General features: G+C 44.9%; 1 protein-coding gene across 4 annotated transcripts in view; it reads right to left on the reverse strand.

The window, feature by feature from the left end:
- Positions 1 to 3,832, reverse strand: part of TBC1D2 (TBC1 domain family member 2) — a 61,684-nt gene extending 57,852 nt beyond the window's left edge. For 2 of the 4 annotated variants that reach the window (XM_032240162.1, XM_032240163.1), the window contains exon 1: positions 2,554 to 3,828. Coding sequence is in view for 1 of the 4 variants with exons in the window: in XM_032240161.1 (XP_032096052.1) it covers positions 2,554 to 2,922 (369 nt within the window). In the remaining 3 variants the exon portion in view is untranslated. Of the gene's footprint in view, positions 1 to 2,553 lie in introns of all 4 variants that reach the window. The other 2 variants (XM_032240161.1, XM_032240164.1) reach the window with 2 other exon arrangements.
- Between the last annotated feature and the right edge of the window lie 6,224 nt (positions 3,833 to 10,056).

Consider the following 10,056-nt stretch of genomic DNA (forward strand, 5'->3'; position numbering starts at 1 on the left):
ATGGAGAAACTAGGGAGCTGAAGTCGCCCAGGCATGTGGTGGTAGAGCTGGTCTCAGAACCCAGACCTCCTACTTGCAGACCAGAACCCTGGTCTAAAAGTTGAATTTTATGGCCAGGAGATTCGTGGCTTCGTAAAGAAGGCCTGAGATCAGTTGAGGTGGGCTGCAGAAGATGGACAGCTCACAGGCATGGATGGGAATCTCACAGAGCTACCTGCAATCAAGGCCTCATGAGAACAGCAGCAGGCTACATGGCAACAGCGGCAAGCTCCCTGTTGCAAGGGTTCACTGGTGTGTACTATGCTGGGTGCGACTGTGAAAGAGAGAGACACTCAGGCTCTCATGCAGGTATCAGTAAGATAAATGATGCCCACCAGTGTTATCCTTCCACGCACTCTCCCAGAGAGACCGCAGCACCTCCCAGGTCTTCACCATGACCTTATTGCTGATGAGCCCCAGCCAAACCCAAATACCCCATTTTATTAATTCATTTGACCAGGGTATACTGAGCACTGACGTATGTGTCAGAGACAGTGCTAGGCACTGAATACAGAGGTGAGGCAACACACATGGTCCCTGTCCTTTTGGAACTTGAGAGTCTCCTATAGGGGACATGTACCTGGATGTTCCATGGCTCCTCATCCTGAGTTCCCTCCTGTCAGTGACTGATCCAACCAGGCAGTCAGCCAGTTACCCCAGCCACTCCTGACATCTCCCCCATTCTACTTCCCTACTATCCTGAGCCACCTCCATTGTCCCCCTCCCCACAGCCACAGCTCTGGTTCAGCTGTCACTCTCTCCTGATTACCAGCCTTGCCATTTCCCTAGTTTCTTCTCTACCTAATAGCCAGTCTGGGCTTTTGCTACTTGGCCTAACTCGCCAATGCCCCAACCTCCGGCCTCTGCTCTTCGACTGTATCCGTTGGGCCTCTCTTTCTGGTTTGTGCGATTTGCCTGGACACTCAGGGCTGTAACATGGTTTCCTACCTTTGCCCACGGTGCTCTCTTGGCCTGGAATACCTTTGTACCTTTGTACCTCTTGTCTGCTTGCCAAACATCTATTTCTTCTTTCAATCCTCGGGTATGTTCCTCCTCCTTTCTGGCTAGCTCCTTCTACTCAGTGGAACTGACAACTCCTGTCACCACACCTTCTTGCAGACTTATTGCAGTGTCTCTACAGAGCATCTTAGGGTGCATGCCAGTTTCTCTGTCAGTCTCTCCCACCAGATTTTAAGCTGTTTGAGAACTAGGGGCAGGGGTGCTTTAGCTCCACATCCCAGAGCCTAGTGCAGAGCCAGGACCAATGGAATAGTATTATAAAGACCATGTGTTGGGGACCTTGTATACAGCAGTCAACCTGTGGAAGAGACACACTGACCCAGGAAGCACATGACCTTGAAAATGCCTCCCCTGGCAAGGGATTCCTGAGTTTCATTATTTTAACAAAGTCCCCCAGCCTGGTCACCAGCCAAGCCCAGTCAGTAAAGGGGAACTGAATCCGCGGGCATCCATAGATACCCACTTAGCTGGAGGTGGGGTTGGAGGGGTGGAAAGATGGGGGTGGGGTGGGAAAGGCTATCTCCTGGCACATTCCTCTCTGATGTCCATAGAACACTTAGCCCAGATCTGTCTTTCCAATTAAGTTATGGGACACTTCCTCTTGACATGAGCACTCTGACCTTGGTTCCATCACCTTGTGTGTGCATGTATGTTTATTCAACAAAAAATTATTAAGTACCCCACTAGGTACCAGGCTGTATTCTAGGTGATGAAATTAATTCAACAATTTGTACATGCCTCTGATGTGTCAAATGCTTACAAACCACCTAGGTTCTGAGAGGTTAAGTAACTTGTCCAGGGTCACACAGCTAGTAGGTAGCAAACATACAATTTGAATCCAAGACCGTCTGATCTCAAAGAATGTGGCTTTTCTACTGCTTTAGGCTTTCTCAATTAAACATGATGATAAAACAAAACCTACTACTTGTGGCTGATAAAAAAACAGGTTTAGGCATGCTGAGTTGAACAATCTAGGCTGATCAGTGAAACCTGTGTTTATCTTCCTAATCCCTGCCAATCTCCTCAGCATTCACTACTCTTGGCCAAAACATCAAGAAAAGGATATCAGAATCCTGGCATTGACAGAGGATTGCAAAGACCATATTTTGACTTACTTAGGTCCCAGGTAAGAAAGTTAAGGTAACTGCACCGTCAGGCACACCCAAAAGTAAGTTTTGATTCAGCACTGAGAGGTAGAAAGACTACGGGATTCCAAGCTACTTCACTCTAGATGCACGACCTCGGGCCAGTCCCTTCATCTCCCTCTGACTCAGCTTCATCTGATACGTAAAATGGGTCTGTCCTCCCTGCCTTGTGGGAATCCAATTAGGAAATGGGTGTGAACGCAACTTGGAAAGCACAAACTTCTTAGAACACGTCGGTGACGACAGTTCCAGTCAATTCACTGTGTCCCACCACACACTCGCGCCCAGCCGTGCGCTGAGAAAAGGGGAACTCACGCGGCTGGGAAGGAAAGTCCTTCCAGGAACTTACCTTCAGGGTAATAGCCCGGCTGGGAGTCTCGATTTCGAAGATCCCCTCCTCAGCGTCCGCCTTGCAGTCAAACACTGCACTGGAGAGGTCGATGCTGTCCAAGGGATTAGCATCCTGCGCGGTCCGCGAGTAATACAGCTGACATTTCCTTTCGTCGTAGAAGAACCAGCGGGATTTCCAGCCCCGGATGGGCCCTTTGCCGCCAAACTTACTTAAATACCCACAGAGTTTCTTGGGGACCGCCTCCAGGGACCGGGCGCAGCCCCCCAGTTCTTCCTCCAGAGGCAGCGCCTGTGGGTCCCTCGCAGACTCTTCGGACCCGGGGGCGGAGGGGCTGGACTCAGAGGCGTTCTCCCCGGCGCCCTCCATCGCTGCCAGCCGGAGACCGCGGAGGGACGAGGGATCCGCGGGACCACCAGGGACAAATTTCGGAGACTCGGGGGGCACCTTCCCAAAGGGAGACACCTGGGCGGGGACGGAGCCGGCTGCGGACCCGCCCCCAGGGCGCCACAGAGTCGGGACTGGGCGCCGCGCGTGCGCCTCGAAAGGCGGCTGGCCACGCCCCCGCAGCCTGGTGTTGACTCCCCCCCAGGGCCCGGCGGCTTCCGGCTTTTTCTCCGCGCCTGTTAGCCATCTTTACTGAGGGCAGCCGTGCTGCCTGGCTTCCGGTTAAAGACTTGGTGGCACCGAGTTAGGTTAACCGCGGGCAAAGAAGCCTGTCCCTCAGTACACTTTCCTGGTAGTTCGCATAGTCACCTAGAAAGATGGTGCTTTCTTGCACCGGATGGGCCGCTCGTTCTCTCTCTGTGCTGCGTGGGGCACCGTCGGACGGCGCATCACGCGGCCATTGGCTGAAAGGAACGCCGCTGGGAGGGCCCTCTTCCGGCGCCACCCAGGCCCCGCGGCTCCGGAGCCCTGTCTGCGCCCCTTTTCCCCTGTGTTCCTTCAGCCCCCTCAGTGACACAGCGAATGGCCCTCTTGTCCCTCGCCTGACCGCGGTGGCCTCTCCAGCTTTCTGTCCTGGCTCCCATTCGCCTCCTGACAGCGCTGGTCGTTTTGCTTGGGGCGCCCAGGCGCGGCCGCTGCGCTGCGGAAACCCAGTGCCACTCCTGGGGCGTAGTTGGGTGCAGTACAAATAAACAATTGTTTATTTATATCTTGTTATTGCTATCTTTATTTTCAGAGACAGTCTGGCTCTGTCACCCATGCTGGAGTGCGGTAGCGCGATCAGAGCTCACTACGCGGACTCAAGCCATCCTACCGCCTCAGTCTCCCTAGTAGCTGGGATCACAGCTGCGCAAAACCACACCCGGCAGTTTTAAATTTTTTTTTTTTTTTGTAGGTGGGAGCGGGGTCTTGAACTCCCGGACTCAAGCGATTCTGCTGCCTCCGCCTCCCAAAGTGCTGGAATTACAGGCGAGAGCCACCGCGCCCGGCCGTTTTGTAAATAATTTAGGGTTTGACTGACTAGTTCAACTGCTGCCTCATTTTACCTGTCTCCCCTTAAACTTCTCCCTTTCCCTCCTAAGGCCATTTCTGCATTAGGGCTGCGGAGCCCAATTCCGTCTTTCTCATGCCCTTTGTTCAGCTCCTCCTCTTACTTCAGCGTCTTCCCCTCAGCCTTCTTTAACGTCGACCCTCGAGCGCACTCAGAGATATTGACGAGAAGCTGGTTGGGGGTAAAGGCTAGGGCTCTGTTTGCATAATTTTCTGTTGCATAATTTTCAGATTCCTACTATGCAATATTGAGTGATTTACTCATTCTAAAAATGGAGATAATAACACTTCTTCCCACCCACCCCAACCCGTCGCGAGACAACTTCACGGTGAAGCTAATGAAATTGATACTCACTTGCATGGGTCGCTGGGATTTGTAGTCTTAACAGGTGGGAAGGTGGCTGTAGTCTTACAGCCAGGAAGCATTTCTCCTAAATGCCAGAGAGCTCTTCATTTGTTATAATTTATTTTCTCATTCTAAATAAACATCGTCGTACCTAATTTTGTGTTCATCATTTTGTAAATTTTTTTTTTAATCAGAAGGCCCTCCATACTGTTTAATTGCAATCCCCACAAAACCTGGATCCACACCTGTCTACCCGTAGAGTTGCTTTGATAATTAAATAAAATAACACGTGAGGCTGGAGTACAACCGCGCAATCTTGGCTCACTGCAACCTCCGCCTCCCGGGTTCAAGCGATTCTCCTGCCTCAGCCTCCAGAGTAGCTGGAATAGTAGGCGCACTATCACACCCAGCTAATGTTTGTATTTTTAGTAGAGACAGGGTTTCACCATGTTGGCCAGGATGGTCTCCATCTCTTGACCTCGTGATCTGTCCACCTTGGCCTCCTAAAATGCTGGGATTACAGGCGTGAGCCACAGCTCCCAGCCCAATTTTTGTATTTTTAGTAGAGACAGAGTTTCACCATGTTGGTCAGGCTGGTCTCGAACTCCTGACCTCAGGTGATCCACCCATCTAGGCCCCCCCAAATGCTGGAATTACAGGCATGAGCTACCATGCCCGGGCCGTGGGACATAATACTTAATAAATGTTAACTGTAATTAAAGACCAATAAAGTACACCTCAAGGCAGAAAGCATTAAGCCACAAAGAGAATGGTAAATTATATAGTCGAGTTCATACCATTGAAAACTGGGAAATACTACAAGACTGCAATGGGAGATTTTAACACATCACTTTTAGCCTTTGTAAGATTTGCTAGAAAATAACAAAAAATAAAGATACAGAGACTCAAATGCCATAATAAGACTGACTTAATTAAGTACTGAAGAATATCTGGTCTTTTTATGTTCTAAGTCAAAAAGAAATTTTTGGTTTCAAAAAGCAGAATTTGTGCAAGTACTTTGGCCACAATGCATGAAAATTTGAAAATAATGTATAAAAGTAAACAACCAAATAATCTAACCTACTGGAAATAAAAACAACAAATTTCCGTTAAAACTATTGGGTAAAAGGAGACATAGAAGCTGCCATTATAAGCTGTTTCACGGGGGAGAGTGGAAGACAATAAGTGTACATATCAAAATTCAGCACTGAGTACTTAGTCACTGGAGTTATATGGACTCTGGTGTTAGAATTAAGCACTCAGTGCTGAATTTTGACATATACAGTTATTGTCTGTAATAATACAATATGGTGAAAGGATTGCTTGAGTCCATGAGGTCAAGCTTGCAGATTCAAACAATCCTCCCTGCTTAGCCTTAAGTCACTCAGTGCTGAGTGACTAAGCACAGCCAATGGATAAGTTATCTCTGACCTTGGATAAGTTATTTGACTTCTCTAACCTTCAGTTTTCTCATCTGTAAAATGATGATAGTAATAATACCTGCTTCATAGGCTTGAAGTGACGATTACAGAAAGCTTATAAAGCACTTACCATCATACCTGCAACATAGCAATCACTCGGTAAATGTTAGCTATTATGGGATGTGGCCAACGTTGTTCTCAGAGGAAATTTAATATCTTTAAATGTTTGTATTATTTAGTAAGAAAATAAAAAACATTCAACCAAATATCTTAGTGGAGGAGGGGGAACGAGAACTCAAAAAAAACCAAGAGGGAGGAATTAATAAAATAAAAGTTGAAAAACCCACTTGGATAACAGAAAATCATATAATTGACAAATAAATTCAAAATCAGATTACTGGGAAAAGAGCCATGAAATGAATCACTGGCAAACCTAGGCAGGAAATAAAAATGCAGAAAGTACATGCAAATACAACATTAGGACAAGGATAAGGCCATTACACAGGCCACTGGACAACATCATTATAGCTTTTTGTTGATGGGTTTGAAAATATTGGGCACTTTGCTCAGAAAATATAAACTTTGCTTGGAAATATAAAGCCAATATTGTCTTCAAAGTAATACCTGTAGATATAGTAACCATAACATAAAGCAGTTGTGAATAAACCATCTCAGAGGAGGTCCTGGGTCCAAGTATTTCAACAGATAAATCCGTCTTAGCTTCTAGCCACAGGTAGTTCCTATACTGTTAAATGGCATAGTTTAAATTTTTTCATTTTAAAAGAATGTTGACATTATAAATATTATCAAGTAAAATTTCAGCATTTCATAAGGAATTATATACTACACCTAGAAGGATTAATTTAAGGATGCAAAGATGTTTTAATAACAAAAAAATTTACATTTGTAGCTTAAAAAATAAAAGCATCCTAATAATTTCTAAAATGGTATTTGATCAAATCCCACACCCATTCCTGATTTTTAAAACCTCTTAATAAAACAAACAACATACATTATTTGTTCTAAATTTTCTAGCTAGGCAATGATAAATATTTGAAAGAATAATTGTATTACAAATATATTCTATATACCAAAAAAACTCAAGAGGTGGCCTATTTTTAAAAACTGTGTATGTGTATAGATGTCTTCAGCAGCAAATGGAAAATATAATGAGAAAAAAGGTGACAACATCCCTTACCTAAATGACTTACATAATGAATACCTTATTGCTTTAGAATATAAGACAAAACAAATATGTCCGTAAGTGGGAAGATTTAATATTGTAAAGATGCCATATTCCTCAAATTAATCCACACAGTTAATGCCTTTTCCATCAAACTCTCGAAAGGGTGTTTTTTTTTTTTTTTTTTTTTTGAGACAGAGTCTTGCTCTGTTACTCAGGCTGTAGTGCACGGGAGTGATCTCGCTCACTGCAACCTCTGCCTCCGGGGTCAAGCTATTCTCCTGCCTCAGCCTCCCTAGCAGCTTGGAATACAGGCACTTGGCATCATTCTCAGCTAATTTTTGTATTTTTAGTAGAGATAGGGTTTCACCATGTTGGCCAGGCTGGTCTTGAACTCCTGACCTCAAGTGATCCACCTACCTAGGACTCCCAAAGTCTGGCCTTGATAGGCTTTTAAAAAAAAATTTATTTTTGAATAGTTTTAGATTTAGAAAAAGTTACAAAGATAATGGGAGAATTTCTGTAGACCCTACACCCAGTTTCCCCTAATATTAACATTTTGCATAACCCTGGTATGTTTGGCAGAAATAAACATCTAGCATTGGCTCAAAACTATTGATGAAACTACAGACTTTATTTGGATTTTGTCCGTTTTTCCACTAATAGCTTTTTTCTGTTCCAAGATCCAATTCAAGTTTCCACAATTAGTCGTCATGTTTCCTTAGTCCCCTCTGCACTGTTACATGTTTCAGTTTTTCCCTGTTTTTCATGATCATGACAGTTTGAGACTACTAGTCAGGTGTTTTGTAGATTACTCTCATTTTGGGTTTGTCTTATGATTTCACTGAGGTTATATTTTGAGGGAGACTACCACAGAGGTGAAGTGCCTGTCCCATCACATAACATCAGAGTACGTGATATCTACATGGTCCCTATACTGTTAAGTGGTGTAGTTTAAATTTTCTCATTTTATTTTTATAAGATGGGGTTTCACCATGATGGCCAGGCTGGTCTTGAACTGCTGACCTCAAGTGATCCACCCACCTCGGCCTCCCAAAGTGCTAGGATTACAGGCGTGAGCCACCACACCCGGCCTTATTTTATTTTTTTGAGACAGAGTCTTGTTCTCTTGTCCAGGCTAGAGTGAAGTGGCACAATCTTGGCTCACTGTAGTCTCTGCCTCCCAGGTTCAAGTGATTCTCTTGCAGCGGCCTTCAAATAGCTAGGATTACAGGCTAGTTTTTCTTTATTTTTAGCAGAGATGGGGTTTCACCATGTTGGCCAGGTTGGTCTTGAACTCCTGACCTCAGGTGATCCACCCACCTCGGCCTCCCAAAGTGCTGGGATTACAGGCGTGAGCCACCGAACCTGGCCTAAATTTTCTCATTTTAAAAGGATGTTAAGGCTAGGCGTGGTGGTTTTAGTAACAAGAAATGTTAATCGTAATCACCTGGATGAGGTAGTGTTTGCCAGATTTCTTTGCTATAAAGTTACTGTTTTTACTTTCAATACGCTAGTCTTTGGAATTGGATTGCTAAATTGGATAGCTCCAGCTCCTGGAGGAGTTGATAAGAATTTTTTCAGCCTATTAAAATGATTTTTACATTCTCTTTCTTTCCTTCCTGTCTTCCCCCTTTCCCTTTCCTTCCTTCCTTCTTTCTCCATCTCTCTCTCTTTTCTTTTTCTTTCTTTCCTTTCTCTTTCTTTCTCTCCCTCCCTCCCTTTCTTTCTCTCTCTCTCTTTCGCTCTTTCTTTCTTCTTTGACAGGGTCTTGCTCTGTTGCCCAGGCGGGCTGAAGTGCAGTGGTGCAATCACAGCTCACTACAAACCTGCCCTCCTGAACTCAAGCAGTCCTCTCACCTCAGCCTTCCAAGTAGCCGGGACTACAGGCACATGCCACCTAATCTGGCTAATTAAAAAAAAATTTTTTTTAGAGATGGGGGGGGTCTCACTATGTTGCCCAGGCTGGCCTCGAACTCTTGGGCTTATATGATCCTCCCACCTTGACCTCCCAAAGTGTTGGGATTACAGGCCTGAGCCACTGTGCCCAGTTTTAAGTTCATTTTCAACAGTAAACAAGTGAGATAGCCAACATTTTGGAGAAAAAGAGCAACTAGAAAGGATTTAACCTACCAGACATTTACATTATTAATTCAGCCAACAAGTACGGAGTGAGCACCTTCCATCAGTCGCCATGTAAAATGTTAGTGATAGAGTAATGAGTGGGACAAAGTCACAGCTCACATTGAGCTTCATTATAGTCAAAGGAGGTAGGTAACAGGCAGGTAAAGAAGTAAATGAACACAGTAACCTCCAGAGCCTCCTAAGTGCTAGAAAAAAGTGAATAGAATTATACGAGCAACAGAATTCAGTGTTTTTGGCACATGGACACGCACATCAATAGAGCAAAGTAGAAATTTCTGAAAAACAAAAATAGACATACAATATTTCGTTAAGTTTATATATTTATCTTATACCTTCTGTCTTAGTCTATTCAGCCTGCTATAACAAAACAGCTTAGGCTGGGTATTCTATAAGCAACAGAAACTTCTGCTCACAGTTCTGGAGGCTGGGAAGTCTAAGGTCCAGGTGCCAGCAGATTCAGTGTCTGGTGAGGGCTGCTCCCTGCTTCAAAGACGGCGCCTTCTTGCTGCCTCCCCACACAGTGGAAGGGGCAAACAGACACCCTCAAGCTTCATTTACTAAGGCACTAATCTCATTCATCAGCGCTCTGCCCTCAAGACCTAATCACCTCCTACAGCCTCTACCTCTTAATACTATCACATTGGGCTTTAGGTTCCAACATATGAATTTTGAGTGCAACACCAACATTCAGACCATAGCACCATTCATCAAAATAGAGTTTTGGTAGATCAGGCAATTACGTATAAAAAGTGAAACTGTAAGATATGTGCAATGGGATAATACTCAGCCTTATAAAGAATGAGATTCTGACACATGCTATAACATGGATGAACTTGGAAGGCGTTACGCCAATCAAAATAAGCCAGAGAAAAGGATGACTATGTGATACCATTTGAATGCGGTACCTAGAA

The sequence above is a fragment of the Sapajus apella genome, unplaced genomic scaffold, assembly GCF_009761245.1.
Source record: "Sapajus apella isolate SASKATOON/1434 unplaced genomic scaffold, GSC_monkey_1.0 scaffold46, whole genome shotgun sequence".
In the NCBI taxonomy this organism is placed as follows: domain Eukaryota; kingdom Metazoa; phylum Chordata; class Mammalia; order Primates; family Cebidae; genus Sapajus; species Sapajus apella.